The sequence below is a fragment of the Festucalex cinctus genome, chromosome 6 (assembly GCF_051991245.1).
Source record: "Festucalex cinctus isolate MCC-2025b chromosome 6, RoL_Fcin_1.0, whole genome shotgun sequence".
Classification (NCBI taxonomy): domain Eukaryota; kingdom Metazoa; phylum Chordata; class Actinopteri; order Syngnathiformes; family Syngnathidae; genus Festucalex; species Festucalex cinctus.
Window position 1 is genome coordinate 6,186,324 of NC_135416.1, and position 14,203 is coordinate 6,200,526.

General features: G+C 39.9%; 2 protein-coding genes across 7 annotated transcripts; one reads left to right on the forward strand and one right to left on the reverse strand.

Moving 5' to 3' along the window:
* Positions 1 to 189: 189 nt before the first annotated feature.
* On the reverse strand, positions 190 to 4,995 carry snapc3 (small nuclear RNA activating complex, polypeptide 3). Of its 2 annotated transcripts, none has more exons than XM_077523874.1 (9): positions 4,577 to 4,995; positions 4,108 to 4,191; positions 3,939 to 4,017; positions 3,315 to 3,419; positions 2,938 to 3,087; positions 2,778 to 2,860; positions 1,944 to 2,028; positions 763 to 870; positions 190 to 501 (listed from the first exon to the last, which is right to left on the reverse strand). In XM_077523874.1, the coding sequence occupies exons 1-9, from the start codon at positions 4,807 to 4,809 to the stop codon at positions 487 to 489; spliced, it is 942 nt and encodes a 313-aa protein (XP_077380000.1). In that variant the 5' UTR covers positions 4,810 to 4,995; the 3' UTR covers positions 190 to 486. The 2 variants fall into 2 exon arrangements, with proteins under 2 accessions (XP_077380000.1, XP_077379999.1); XM_077523873.1 differs by having other exon boundaries at positions 1,870 to 2,028; positions 4,577 to 4,992.
* Positions 3,921 to 13,988, forward strand: LOC144020409 (tetratricopeptide repeat protein 39B-like). 5 transcript variants are annotated; one of them, XM_077523861.1, is made up of 19 exons: positions 3,921 to 4,851; positions 5,725 to 5,836; positions 5,966 to 5,997; positions 6,749 to 6,853; positions 6,937 to 7,068; positions 7,165 to 7,241; positions 7,718 to 7,847; positions 7,942 to 8,044; positions 8,135 to 8,200; positions 8,357 to 8,465; positions 8,550 to 8,617; positions 9,476 to 9,535; positions 9,609 to 9,770; positions 9,890 to 9,981; positions 10,481 to 10,601; positions 10,689 to 10,800; positions 10,882 to 10,999; positions 12,330 to 12,446; positions 12,528 to 13,988. In XM_077523861.1, the coding sequence occupies exons 2-19, from the start codon at positions 5,807 to 5,809 to the stop codon at positions 12,640 to 12,642; spliced, it is 1,749 nt and encodes a 582-aa protein (XP_077379987.1). In that variant the 5' UTR covers positions 3,921 to 4,851; positions 5,725 to 5,806; the 3' UTR covers positions 12,643 to 13,988. The 5 variants fall into 5 exon arrangements, with proteins under 5 accessions (XP_077379987.1, XP_077379989.1, XP_077379991.1 ...); XM_077523863.1 differs by having other exon boundaries at positions 3,921 to 4,847; XM_077523865.1 differs by having other exon boundaries at positions 3,921 to 4,572; positions 5,720 to 5,836.
* The last annotated feature ends 215 nt before the right edge of the window (positions 13,989 to 14,203 follow it).

A 14,203-nucleotide genomic window follows, 5' to 3' on the forward strand; every position in this document is an offset into this window, starting at 1 on the left:
TTTTTTTAAATGGCACTATGCAAGGTGTACAACTCACTGGTGGGAGAAGACATACGTCTTGTCAGAATGAAACTGATAGCTGGTCAAACAAGTTTATAAAACATTGTGTCGGTTAATTGGGAAACAGTAATAGAAAATGTATTTGTACAGCTGACTAATGCAAGTACAGAGTGTAAAAATATTCCAATGCAAGCTGTGACAAGTTTATTACTTTTGACCTGCTATATTTTTATGACAGTAAGAGTTACGCATGGCTTGGCCCCTCTAATATGGTGAATTAATATCAGTCTTAACTTTATTGCAAATCACAAATATCAACAAAAATTAGAAAACAGGAAGCCGAAAAAGCGGCATCAGTTGAAAGCGCCGCGGTCCACGTAGGGATAGGCCAGGAAGTCTCCCAACTTGTTGCCGGCGGCGTCGTAGTGCAGCATGCGGAAGCACTTGTCGCAAAACAGACAAGGGTGACTCGGGGCGAACTGGTCGCTAGTGGTGCACCACCTGAGGAAAACCAGCAGGTGGGTCGTCAAGGGCCACGTTCAATTTTCAAAATGCACAGATGAGCCGGGGCAGTTGTATATAAAGTTGAAAAATAGTTCAGCTATGCCCATAAATAACGTAAGATTGTTCATTTTGATAAAATAGAGCTGAACTATTTTAAATTTTACTAATATTTTTATTTTACTCAATAAAATTGATAAATAAATGCATTGGGGATTTTTTTAACCTGTGGTGTAAATGGACCCCCCCATTAGAGCTCACCTGGCAATGAAAGTGTAGCAAACTGCACATTTCTGCGTGGTGATCCGATGTTTGTGGATTAGCAGCGGGTAGAACTTCCGGTCCAGGCAGTCGTCCTTGTGCGTCAGTCTACAAACAGACCAAAAAAACAAAAATTCATTGGGTGCCAAGCGTCATCAGATTTGCCTCCGTAAGTATCTGCTTTCACATGTGGTGCTTGCGCATCAAAGACGCGGTCATTTTCAGGCGTCTGGTGGTGTGACGGAGGCCTCAAACCGCTTTTCAAATCACACGATACTGTAGAGGTTCCCTGAGCACGTCACATCCTGAGAGGCCTCAAGATGATTTGGTTTGTGGAGGCACAACGGTGGTGTTCATCCATCCGTGGGTGTGTGACTCCATTTATTTACGCCTCTGAACACAAGCTTTCGAGTTTGTCATGGTCAGCTTGCTGCTACTGAATGCTTGGTAGTGAACGATCATACGTTTTTTTTGTTTGTTTTTTTTTACCTCCACCAAGGAGGTTATTTTTGCATCTCTGTTCTTGTATCTTAGCACGATGATTCAAGCTTCGTAGAATGATGATCTGAGCGATTTTGAAAAATAATCTAATGGCAATTTGTTCCCCCCAATATTGCGATATTTGATTTTAATATGCATTTATCTTTTCCCAAAGTCCTCTTCCCGTTGTATTTTTTTTATTTTATTTTTTTTTTTATCAAATTTATTATACATAAATGTTTTTTGTACAAAACAACAAAAAAAAGAAGCTGATAAACAAATCATATGTTTTCCACTGAAAACATTTAGGAAATAGGGATAAATGTCCCAGAAAAAAATGAACACACTACAAGTACTTTTTTGTTGGGGGGGGGTGAGGGTTCCCTTGAATGTGTTCAAATTGGGACCGATGCGGTAGGAACACAAGAAACCTCAATGGCATCTGAGGAATGCATTGAGCTTGGTTATCTTATGTGAGATCTTTAAAATCAAAAGTGTTATTATTCAAAAGTTTGTTGAGCACTTGAGAACAGAATGCAAAAAAAAAACAGCGGACCAATTATTTATGTATCAGACAGCAGTTGAGTTGTAGCTTTCAAATGCAAGCGTTTGATGCTGCCGTTTTACCTGATGTCCGTGATAATGACGACGTGCTCGCAGTCGCCCTGGTGACAGTAGAGATACGGGAAGCCCACTTTCACCTGCAAATCCACGAGCCTCGTGTCCTCCATCTTGGCCTGAGTATACGGGGGGAAGTTGTTGCCCTTGGCCCATGTGATCGTCGTCCTGCAACGACAATTACAAAACACTATTTACCAAAAAAAAAAAAAATCCTTTAATTGATTATTACATTTTGCGGCAAGACTAGATGTAGATACAATGGAGGAAATAATTATTTGATCGCATCCTGATTGTTATCCAATCACGGCTCATCTGTTTTCTGAAAATGTGCCCTGGTTGGTTGTTAAGTTTACACTCCAAAACTTATAAGAATGACAACACAAAGATGAGAAGGCAAGACTCATTCCTTTTTACTCGCAGTGAGGAGAGCAGAGTTGCAAGGTACAAGCTGTCAAAGATGCTCTGGCAAATCTCTTGCTTCTGCTCTTTTTATTGGGGATTATTTCCTGTCCGGTTATAAAAAATAGCGTTGCACTTCTAAGGGGTTGGGAAAGCTCAATAGTGCAAAGCTGCATTATCTTAGAATAACATATCTGTCTGCTTGGATGTAAGCGTGTTGCAAATAAACACAAACATCGTTTAGGGCATTTTCATCTGGTCTGTACTCACATCAGCTTTATGTAATCAGCCGATACGACCACAAACGAGCCTTTTAACGAGAATTCCACCCCTTAACTCTTTTCCAGTTCCGATCACACCGACCGTTTATCGATAACACAGTCGGAAACCTGTCTGAATGATTATTCAAGGGCTCTTAATTCATGAGAGGCTGCGTTTGTTTCAGGGCCCCCTCTGAAGAATGAGTAGCTAAGGAAGGATTATTGGGCACGACAAAGAAGCACATTCAAACTCACTGGCTGATGTCGCGGCATTCCGGGTAGCGCATGTCGTTATAGAACACCCCTTCAAAGAAAAAGAAAGCAGACTTGTAGTGGTCCTGAAATAAATAAAAAAAAAAAAACTGCGTTAGAAAGGTGCGACACGGAAGGGTTGGCGAGGATGAACCGCGCTCACTTTGCTGACAAAGTCCGGCGCCATGTCCGGCGTGTTGCTGAACTCGCCGCACATCTGCAGGTCGCTGGCGCAGCAAATGGCATCCCGCAGGTCAGATAACTTTTGGGAGCCCATCAGGAGCAGCGTCATGTGGGGTCGGTTGTTGACAAACTGCGAGGGGAAGGCGGTGGATGTGGATCAGTTGAAAACAGACCTTGGCCAAGTGTTATATAAGCATGCTCCTTTTGAGGAATTGACATTTCATTTATTTATTTATTTTTTACTTAGCGAGGTTTAAAAAAAAACACACAAAAAAAAAACAAGGAACATGCTCCTTAACCAACATCTGTTTAACTCCGGCAAGCCTTGAAAGTTTCAAATCGAGGTCCACCACTCACCTTTTCAAAAGTGGCCGGGTAGTAGACGTTGATGGTCAGAAAGACGTCTCCTTCAGGGACCATATTCTCCACAGCCTCCGGTTTCATCATGATTGCCAGTCGCTCCTGAGGAAAGGCAGCAATGGATCTCTTTAAAGTGGAAGTCAACCTTAAACAATCCTTGCCAATAATATATGTGACCTCACTGGTCTAAACATGACATAGTGATTAATATTACATTTTTGGAATATGAGTTATGAAGCCAAATCCAGCTGTATTTATCCATGTAAGGGGGCGGCCATTTTGCAATGCGCAGTCGCCACTTGATGACATCATTGTTGCTCCGGAAACATCCAATCGGAGCGCACTTATTTTCTGAAGCTGTGCTGCGATTGGTTGTTAGCTGGGGCCTGAGCAACATTGATGTCATCTTCAGTCGACAGCAAGTAGCAAAATGGCCGCTCCCTGAGATGGATAAAAACGCCTGGATTAGCCAGAATACCATATTTCGACTAGTGGAGTTGCATCGAACATATTGTTGTTTTTTTTTTTTTTTTTTTTTTTTTTTTTGACCTCCTCTTAAAAGCTCGTATTTCCACAAAGGCCAAATCACGCTAACTTAGGTAGGAGTCATTGTCAACTCGCCTGCTCATCTGCGTAAAGGTCGTGTCTGTTCTTTGCGATTTTTAGGGAGGATTTGTAATCTTGCCTTTTCTTCCTTTCGCTGTTGAGACAAAAATTAAAAGGCCGCCAACATTGTTTCCAAAGCTTGCAATGGTTGAGTTCAAGGCCAAAAAAATAAATAAAATCATACACAAGAGTTTTCAACGTGGAGTCTTCGGGTACAACTTCTGGGTCAGGCTGCTGGTCCTCAGGATCACAACGAAGTGATGCAGCGCTAGTCAAAAGGTAAAATTACAAGTCATAGGAACACAAATGAAATAGGGATTATGTCTACTTCATGGCTGTATAAAATGTCATGAGTGTTTTGAATATGGGATATAATTATTTCCTGATTACACCAGGTGTGATTGAGGTTATTTCTACTTCCTGACAGCGTCGTGTGTGAGATCATGTGCTCCTCCTGATTACAACAGGTGTGATGGAAAATTGTTCTACTCAATTCTTTGAATTTATTATGCGTGATGGAGGTTGTGACTATTTGCCGGTTCCACTTGGTGTGAAAGGGCTTAGCCTGACCCGGGTTGTCTTTTACTCGACTTGTATGATACTGTGCTTCCTAACTACACCGCTTTGATGCAATACGATGTGCTAAGAGGTACCTGCAGACTTCTTTGAGTTCCCGCATCATGTCCACGCTGACTCCCATCTCATGAGCAAAGTTGGCGTGAAACGTGTCTTCATCCTCGGCGCAGTAGGAGTAGTCGGACGGCTTTAGTCTACTCAGCCACTCCTTTCTGAACGAGTCTATGTGAAACGGTTTGGTATTCGCGTTGCGGTATTCGTATTCTGGGATGTTTGGATGGGAGTCTGAAGTTGCGGCTGAAGCCGCCATGTTTACTGGAAAGAAGGAAGACAGAGCCGCTGCTGATTGTGGGTAATGTAGTACAAAGACACACCAGTTGGTTTATATTTAATCGCGTTTCCAGTTTGGGTGGTAATATTGCAAATAATCGGTCCAGATGGATCCATCTTGGTTTGAGCAAGCTGACTGGGATTCAGTTTTAGCGGAAAATAATCCGCGTAGACGGAGGATTGTGGGTAACGTAGCATTGACGACATTGAAAAAGCGTCCACCATTTTATACTATTTCAATGTATTTTAACCTATCAATTTCAAGTCAAAAAATGTTGTTTTGCATTTCAGATGAAGTGCTTGTATTTGGAATATCATAAAGCTACGGAGTAATTATGACTTTTTTTTTTCTTCTTTTTTTTTTTTTTAAGTGGAAAAATTAGTCGCGCAGGGGGTTGTGGGTAATGTAGTAGTATTTAAGCACATGGATAAACAGATATGACGTGTGCTGGCTAGATAAGCTTGAAAACTCATTTTCCGAATCAAAGGCACAAAACCCGTCTCTGGGTATTTACATTACAGCACTTTTCAAACTTGGCTACATAAACTGTTGGAAGAGGAGCTCTGGGAAACGTGTATTAATGGCATACAGTGTAAAAAAAAAAAAAAAATGTTTCACAAAAATTACTTTCCTCTTTTAAGTGTTTGGTTGCTCTTTTAAATATCCCGAGAGCACAATGCCAAATGGTAATTGCAATTTCACACTGCAGCCCTGCCTGGATAGGTTGCTTTTCAGATGTGAAACAAGCAGCGGATTGTGCCTGGCCCTTCACTTGACAGTGATGCTGTGCGTATGTGTGATATCAGGCGACACAAGAGTGGGCTGGCCCTTGTAACCTTAGTGAAGTATAAATTTGAAGGAACTCCCTAATGAACATTTATTTTCCAAGTGAAGGTGAAGATCTGCAAACGTAGCTGCAAAGAATCTTGCTTTTGTTCATCTTGAGGCGTACGGAAAAAGGTTTTTATTCTTGCAAATGGAGATCGAAGACTACTCCCAACAGCAGGTTGGTGTTTGTTACTAATTATCTTTCATTGTGTTATGCTGTTTTGTAATCTCAATATGGACATTCAAAGGAATGTTGAGGTGTAATGTTAAATCAAACAGTTTGGCTTTTCCATTCCTTTGCTTTTAGGTGGAGGACAAGCCCTGTTCTGGAAATGTATTGTAAGTCATTTTATAAAATTTAATGTCATTTTTTGTGTTTACCGACTGGTCATTAGTATGCAGGCAGTGAGGCAGTGATACAGTAACATAACGTCAGACAGAATTGACTGACTTCAATTTGCAATATGCTGGATGCACCACCAGAGGGCACTAAGTGCATTAACCCTTAATAAACCTTGTATAGTTGTTGTTTTTTTGTTTTTTGTTTTGCATTACAAGATGAAGACTTTCAGTACTTTTCAGTGCCACTGTATATATTAAAATAACGATGTTAAACTTCTTGCCCTTGATTATCTCCTTGGTTGTTTTTGCAGTACAGTAGTGATGCTTTTGGGTCATTGTGTTGTTGCAGGGTGAAGGATCTTTAAATTGCTTCATTTTGTTCCTCATTTCGCTACTAACAAAATCATTAATTAAGACTATTTGAGCCGGAACCGCTATGAAGAATCCATGCAAACCAAATCGCGTTGGCAAATGTTCCACTTTGTTTCATTGATCCTTAAACTTTTGTCCAGAATTTACTGGCTACTCTCTGTACTTTTAAGCAAATTGCCTTCCTTGTCTTCATGTCCATGAAGGCTTGCTTGGCTTTTTTGAGTGTAGCATATGTCCTTGTGTTTACGTTTATGAGCTTTACTCCTATGCTGTGGATTGTTCTGTGGTCTTTCGTGGCCGGGAATCAAACCATCTACCATGAAGGCAGCACCTAAAGGTTCTAAATAGTATTCTAAATTTCTAATATGCCTTCCAGAGAACCACCAATGGATTTAGAGGCTGCATTAAGAGAATGTTCCGGCGCCCTTGATCTCTTTCTGAACAACAGGTTTGCAGATGCCTTGGCTCTTTTAAAACCCTGGTAAGTCCCCTTATCCAGTCTGCACACTTTTGCATGACATACAGGATAAGATGCGATACAAGATGTATTTGTGTTGATTACAGGAAGAGCCAAAGCATGTACCACGCGATGGGCTACAGCAGCATGTTGGTCATGCAGGCGGGCATGACCTTTGACCCAAAGGACATGAATGCTGCCATGGAGTCACTGAGCGACGCCCTGCTGACGTGCCAGAGGTATGTCCCGACAGTTAGTCGCAACCATCATGCTATTAAGAATCACGTGTTGAATATACACCAATGAAATCATGTTTTTGTCTTTTCCAACTTTAGGTTTAGAAAGAAAACGGGAATAATGGAGACTCTGGCTAATCTGTGGTCCAGACAGTCACCTGAAAACCTGACAGAAGGTGAGGGAGGTGTCAGGTCCCATCAATGCCGTATTAACATGTCTATAAAGTGAATTCATTCCAATTGAAAACAGACAATTGATGTTTACAAAAACACATACGTTAGGTTCATTTAGGACTCTTAGATTGCCCTTAATGTTTAAAAAAACAAAAAAAAAACAAAAACACACACGTTAGGTTCCATCATTAACTCTGAATTGTCTTTGATGTCTACAAAAGTGACAAATTGCAAACAAAATCATCAGTTTACAAAAACCTAACAAAATATGAGGGTTGTTGAAGACTAAATTGTTTTCACAAAACGCATATGTTTGAATTTGACTTTGATGTTTAGAAAAAGTGTACATTAGATGATATTTTGTTTCCGCAAACATCAATTTTACGTCGCACTTGTCTTTTTCTTTTGGCCTACTTAATAGACTAGATAGGCGTATGGAATCTGCGTTCGCTCATGTCACGTCATATTGAATCCACAGAGGAGATGCACGCTGAGCTCTGCTACGCCGAAGTGCTGCTGCAGAAGGCGGCGCTCACGTTCCTCGACGAGAGCATCATCAGTTTCATCAAGGGAGGCATGAGGATCCGAAATAGTTATCAGATTTTCAAGTAAGTGAGACACATACGCTGGCACTTATGTGACTTCTGCAATTTAAGAAAAATGCTATGTTGCATGTTTTTGTTTTTGTTTTTTTTTGCACAGGGAATGTCAGGCCATAATCCAAAGCAATACACCAATGGAGAAGACGAGCACGCATATTCACTTTAAGGGCGGTGTCAGCATGGGCATTGGATCTTTTAATCTGGTGGGAGCGCTCACAAACCTACAATAGAGCCATTCACATAAAAGCATATCTAGAACTAAAACCTCAAACTTTTTTTTTTTTTCTTTCCAGATGCTATCTCTACTACCAACTAGAATCCTCAAACTAATGGAGTTTTTGGGTTTCTCAGGGGACAGGGTAGGTCTCTTCAGACCAATATTTTGATATGCACTCCTCACAAATGCGTATGTATGTTATATAAATGCATTCTACCTTTTGTGAGAAGTGTATAGTATATACTGTATATATTCTTCTGTGTCAAATGTGCTTTTGTTTGTTTGTTTTAATCCACAGGAGTTGGGTTTGTCCGAGTTGCGAGCGGGCGCATCCAGCGGCAGTCTGCGCTCCATTCTCAGCACCTTGACTCTGCTCATGTTTCACCTTTACATCTCAGTCATTCTGGGTAAAAAGCGGTTCTTATTTGATCACTGAAATCAATTTTTTTTTTTTTTTTTTTTTTTTAAAGCATTCTCTCATCTACCCAAAGGTCCTGGAGATGTGGACCTAATTGAGGCCGAGACTCTGCTAGAGCCTTATGCTGAAAGGTTCCCAAAAGTAAGCCATTAAAATTCTGTGCTAAAACAAAACTGACAAATTTGTAAGCTTTCAATAGGTAGCATCTTATTCTAGTGCAAAAAAATGTGTCCCACTTCTGTATCAAGTATAGTCTAATTAATGTTTGCAAAACCGCGCACGCTTTGCTTTGACTAAACCGTCTTTGATGATTGCAAAAATGCACTTTCAGTTCACGAAAGTTTGGATTGTCTTCAGTGTTTATGTAAACATGCATGTTAGCTGTCGTGGAGGCTAATTTTGACGTTTGCAAAACACCTGCCTCAGATGCATTGAAGACAAAATGGTCTTTGATATGTATGAATTTTTTTTTTTTTAATTTGGGTGAGGTCTACGACTACTAAATAATTTTGTCTAGACATTTGAGAAGAGAAAATTTCACTAAGGTCTACAAAAATGTGTACTTTAGGTTTATAGAAAAACAAAAATTTTCATTGTTGTCAAAATCGCATGTTAGGTTCTCTGAGGACTTCAAATTGCCTTTGTAATTTTTGTAAACGCTTACACACTATATTGCCTTTCCTTATGAAAATGTTTGATTCATTCAAGACTATATTGTCTTTATAAAAAAAAAAAAAAATCACCTACATTATGTTCCCTGAACACCCAAAAATGTCCATGTTTGCAAAAATGTGTACCTAGATGTAGTGAAGACCAAAGTGTTTTTGTTTGAAGTAAAAAAATAAATAAATAAAAACTTACCATAATTGAAGAGTCAGAATGTATACAAAAACAAGCAAGTTAGATTTGTTGAAGGCTCTAACTTGTTTTTAATACTTATGGGGAAACAAAAACAAAAATCATTATTTTTTAACGTATTCATGTAGAATTTATCCACAGGGTGCCCTCATGCTTTTCTACATTGCAAGAATTGCCCTGCTGAAAGGAAACATCACATTTGTAAGGGTTCCGCACGAAATTCGCTTGATTGTGGCTCCACCTGTTTGCTGATTGTTGCACTTTTTCTGTCCAGGCTCAGGAAAAGTTCCACGCTTGCATCGCCGCTCAGCAGGAGTGGCGGCAGATTCACCACCTGTGCTACTGGGAGCTCATGTGGGCCTACTCCTTTGAACAGAATTGGCGGGAAGCCTACCATTACGCTGATCTGCTCTGCAAGGAGAGCAAATGGTCGCAGGTGATTCTTTGATGTTTCTTAGTGTTTATTAAATCTTTTGTTTTGGATTCAGCAACTGGAAATGAAAACATTTGTTACATTTTTTGAAGACTGGATATTGTCTCATTCTTGGCTTGTAGGCCGTCTACGTGTTCCAGAAGGCGTCCATACTGAGCATGCTCCCGGAGGAGGAAGTCAAGAAACTGGGCGAAAACGTGGCGGATTTATTCAGGTATGCAAAAAGGAGACAACAGCGACCTTACGGGGAGTTGACGGTAGGGATGTCACGATGAGGGAAAAGTCAGGTTGATTTCTATTTGTGCAGTTCTAGCACCCTCTAGTGGCTAGTTTATTAGTGCAATTAAATTTTAATTAGGGATGTTTTGGCCTTTTATGTTTAAAATCTATGCTAATTGGCAGATGTAAGGGAACCTAATTTGCTTGTGAAGCGATCAATGTGTGCTAGCATTAGCAAATAAGTGCTTCAATATTGTTATGAGAGATTGTAGGTGGTTTATATGCATTGCTGTTATGTACAAAGGTACAATATTGTGTTTTTTTATTTTATAATAGCATGAGCTCTCATTTTTACAATATTGTGATCTTTTGTAAATATCGCCCCCACAATATTGTGATAATTAATCGTATCGTGACCTTCATATCGTGATAATATCGTATCGTGATGTTTGGATATTGTTACATCCCTAGTTGACGGTAGTGTTGCTTTGCAGGGAGGTGGACGGTCTGAGGCTGAGGATGGCCGGAAAGTCCATCCCGACTGAGAAGTTTGCGGCCAAGAAGGCTCAGCGCTACGCCTCCTCCAAGGCCGTCAAACTGGTCGTCCCAGCTCTGGTGAGGACTTTTTTTTTTTTTTTTTTTTTCCCCCTCCTTGGGATTCACTGAATTAAGACAAAATGTCGTCCATTTTGCGGCTCACAGGAGATGATGTACGTGTGGAACGGCTTCACCATTGTCGGCAAAAGAGCCGACTTGACGGAAAGCATCCTGGCTACGTTGGAGAAAGCCGAGGAGGAGCTCAAGTATAATTCAAGTGAGGACGAAGACCACAGTAATGAATAAAAAAAAAAAAAAACTCTTTTCCTCAAACTTAACCACTGTTCATAATGCACAGACCCGTCAGACTACCACCTCGATGACCAGTGTGTGGTTCAGCTGCTAAAGGGTTTGTGCCTGAGGCAGTTGGGGCAGCTCGACCAGGCGGAGGTCTGTTTCACCCGCGTCTTATCCAGGTGAGATCCACGTTCACAGTCACACACATACAGGACTGTCTCAGAAAATTTGAATATTGTGATAAAGTCCATTATTTTCTGTAATGCAATTGAATAAGCAAAAATGCCATACATTCTTGATTCATTACAAATCAACAGAAATATTGCAAACCTTATATTGTTTTAATATTGCTGATTATGGCTTCTTTTTTTTTTTTTTTTTTTTTTTTACTTGGTCTGAGGAAATGTTCTAATATTTTGAGATAGGATATTTCAGTTTTCTTAAGCTGTAAGCCATAATCAACAATCACTTTTAAAGAAGTGTGAAAAAAATACCCCAAAATGACCAATGTTAAATTTTACCACTTGTCACAAAAAGCCCGTTTAGTCACAACAACATGGATTCCAGAAGACAGGCCCAACATGGGAAGTTTACATGAACATTCGTTAATAAACACTTTTGTTATTGTTTATTATGTGACTTAATTTGCGGAGATTTTTTTTTTAAGATTCATTCAGACCCCCTTTTAAAGGGGCAGTGCTTGATTATAATAATAATAATAATGATGATGATGATGCATCAGAGGTTGACTGGCCCTTTTAGGGATCAATAAGTCATCTGAATCGTTTATAGATCAAATAAATGCCCGTCAAGTCACATCTATGTGATTTCCAACTACATCACACTGTAGCTGATACGGTACTTAACTCATTCACTCCCAGCCATTTTCACAGAAGCAATCCCGTTCGCTCCCGGACGTTTTACTGGATTTTGACTGATTTTGCAAGGCCCAAAGAATATTGTGTTCTATTGCTATAAAAATATGGACCTATCAAAAGAAAGATTAAAGTCTCTTCTTTCATCAGGAAAAAAAAAGTAAGTTTCTATCTGTTTCCGTTTTGCAGCAATTAGCATTAGAAGAGAGATAAGTTTCATCAGTTTTCACAAACCTATTTAAAATTGTAAGTAATTTAGCTTTTTTTCTAGATGGCCCTGGTTGATTTCCTTTGCTCTGCTGCCACCTGCTGGCCGTTTATGTAATAACTACCATTTCTGCAACCGTTCTTTGCAGTTGAGAGGCTGCATCAAAGCCTTCTGTGTGCTCTAGCATAAAAAAATAAAAATAAATAAAAAAAACGTATAAATACGTCTTTGGGACACTTAAAACATAAAAAAACTAACGTATTTACACGTTATTGGGAGCAAATGAGTTAAACAGGGATTTTCTCCCTTTCATAATCTACTATAGCTTGTTAGACATGTTTTTTTAGGCTTGCTTTCTGTTCTTGTATTTTCTTATAAAATTAAAAGTCAAACATTGAGGCGTTCGTTGCGGCCGTTTTGTCACAGCGAAAGCGACCTGCAGCACGACAAGTACCTGGTGCCGTTCACCATGTACGAGATGGGCCTGCTGCACAAGCAGAGGGGCGACATCGAGAAGGCCATCGTGGTGATGGAGAGCGCCAAGTAAGTCGATACTCAAAGTTGAAATGTTCCTTTGAATTTGTCCTGCAACAAACGTGGTAAACAAGCCATTGCGACTTGCAGGATGGACTACAAAGACTACAGCATGGAGTCGCGGCTTCACTTCCGCATCCACGCCGTGCTCAACAGCATGGGCTCCTTTGCCGCCAAGATGCCGCCCTCGCGTACGCCGGCGTGAGCGCTTCCATAACTGCGCTCTTTTTATCGGGTTATCATACGAGCACATGACTCCAACTGGGCCTCCAGGACATCTTATTACACAACTTATACCGTAAATGTCACACTGTGACTTCTTGTATTTAACGGTAAAAGCATAGTGCGCACACACACTATTTATCTTTCATGTTGGCAATTCGTTCTTGTACTGAAATGTCTTCATATAGTGTCCCATTGTTTACCTTCTTCTGTAGGTGCTGCTCTTTTAGTTTGCATCTAGGCTCAGCCGTGAAATGTCAAGTTATCTGAAATTATGTATTGATTTCATCAGTGACCACACGTTTTCTTCCCCGATAAGAAAAGCGAAGCAGCTTTGTGGAGAGAGGTTTTTATTTGTTCAAGAGGCGGCGTCTATTTGCAGTTGGTGGCCACTATTTGACAACGGGCATTTATTTACTCAACGGAAGATAGGCAAGGCCTCTAATTGAACACTTTTTTTTTTTTTTTTTTTTTTTTTTGTCCTGTTATATTACTTCAGTCTGTCTATCATGTTAGCGCTGCCTTCATAATATTCAGGGAACTTCTTGACGACAGACACTAGAATAGTGTGTGTGTGTGTGAACATGAGTAGGTGCTGCTGTTTTGGTTAGCAACTGAGTTCCAATTGGGCTGTGCATTAGTTAACTTTAAATGTCTCTGTGTAAAGGCTCTGAAAATAGATCTTTTTTCTTTTCTTTTTTTTTTGTCGTCCCACTAGTTCCCACCCGTTTTCTTTCTGCCTGTGAAATGGGCAACATCTCTTAAGAGTTGGGGACACTCTTTGAGGAAATACATTCAACATTTAGGAATAAACTTTTTCCACTTTTTTTTTTTTATCTTTGTGCAGTTCCAATATGTTTAGGTGCTGAAATGCTGTAATCCTTCCCATCTGTAGTGACTGGTTAGGGGTGTTTATTTACTTCAGATAAGACAAGACCTTAAAACACAATCACAGCATTACGTTCGATCATCCACTTAATACTAGTGTAACGTTACATGCTCCAGCAGGTGCTGCTGTCTTGGTGAGCAACAGAGTTCAAATGGGCTCAGCAGGTAACTACTGTGTGGAGAAACAGATAGCGTCTCTTAAATTATGTGATTTTCATCGGCTATGTCTCGTTTACTTTCTTGATGGGAAAAGTGAGACATTATTTGAGGAAAGGTGTTTATTAAAGTTGGGGTCACGATTTGAGGGAAAAAAAAACAGTAGTCCTCTTCTGGTGCTAGTGGATGTGATGTTTTGTAAATAACAGTTTATGTATACTGTATTTTTTTTCCTCTGTATGAAATGTATCAGATGTGCTGAATAAACCTTAATAATTGACCTAATTGTGATTATATGGTTGTGGCTGTTTTTTTTGTTTTGTTTTTTTTTGTTTTGTTTTTCCCCCAATGGTTCTAGTTAAGTTAGATATGTTCGTGTTATGTTTTTATACAATGCTGAGCTTGTCTTTTATGTGGAACAATTGATTATATTAGTGTTGGTTTTAAATCTTTGTTGAGCCAAAGTACATATTTTACATTAGAAAAAAAAAAATGCCACG

What these genes read in the sequence shown, in the direction of transcription:
- snapc3 (XM_077523873.1), bottom strand. Translation starts at nt 4,809, where the DNA reads ATGGCGGCTTCAGCCGCAACTTCAGACTCCCATCCAAACATCCCAGAA. An exon ending in CGCCGGACTTTGTCAGCAAA is followed by an intron (nt 2,861 to 2,937) that starts GTGAGCGCGGTT and finishes TATTTATTTCAG; the next exon opens with GACCACTACAAGTCTGCTTT. An exon ending in TGCTACACTTTCATTGCCAG is followed by an intron (nt 502 to 762) that starts GTGAGCTCTAAT and finishes GGTTTTCCTCAG; the next exon opens with GTGGTGCACCACTAGCGACC.
- LOC144020409 (XM_077523861.1), top strand. Translation starts at nt 5,807, where the DNA reads ATGGAGATCGAAGACTACTCCCAACAGCAG. An exon ending in TTACATCTCAGTCATTCTGG is followed by an intron (nt 8,466 to 8,549) that starts GTAAAAAGCGGT and finishes ATCTACCCAAAG; the next exon opens with GTCCTGGAGATGTGGACCTA. An exon ending in TGAAAGGAAACATCACATTT is followed by an intron (nt 9,536 to 9,608) that starts GTAAGGGTTCCG and finishes TTTTCTGTCCAG; the next exon opens with GCTCAGGAAAAGTTCCACGC.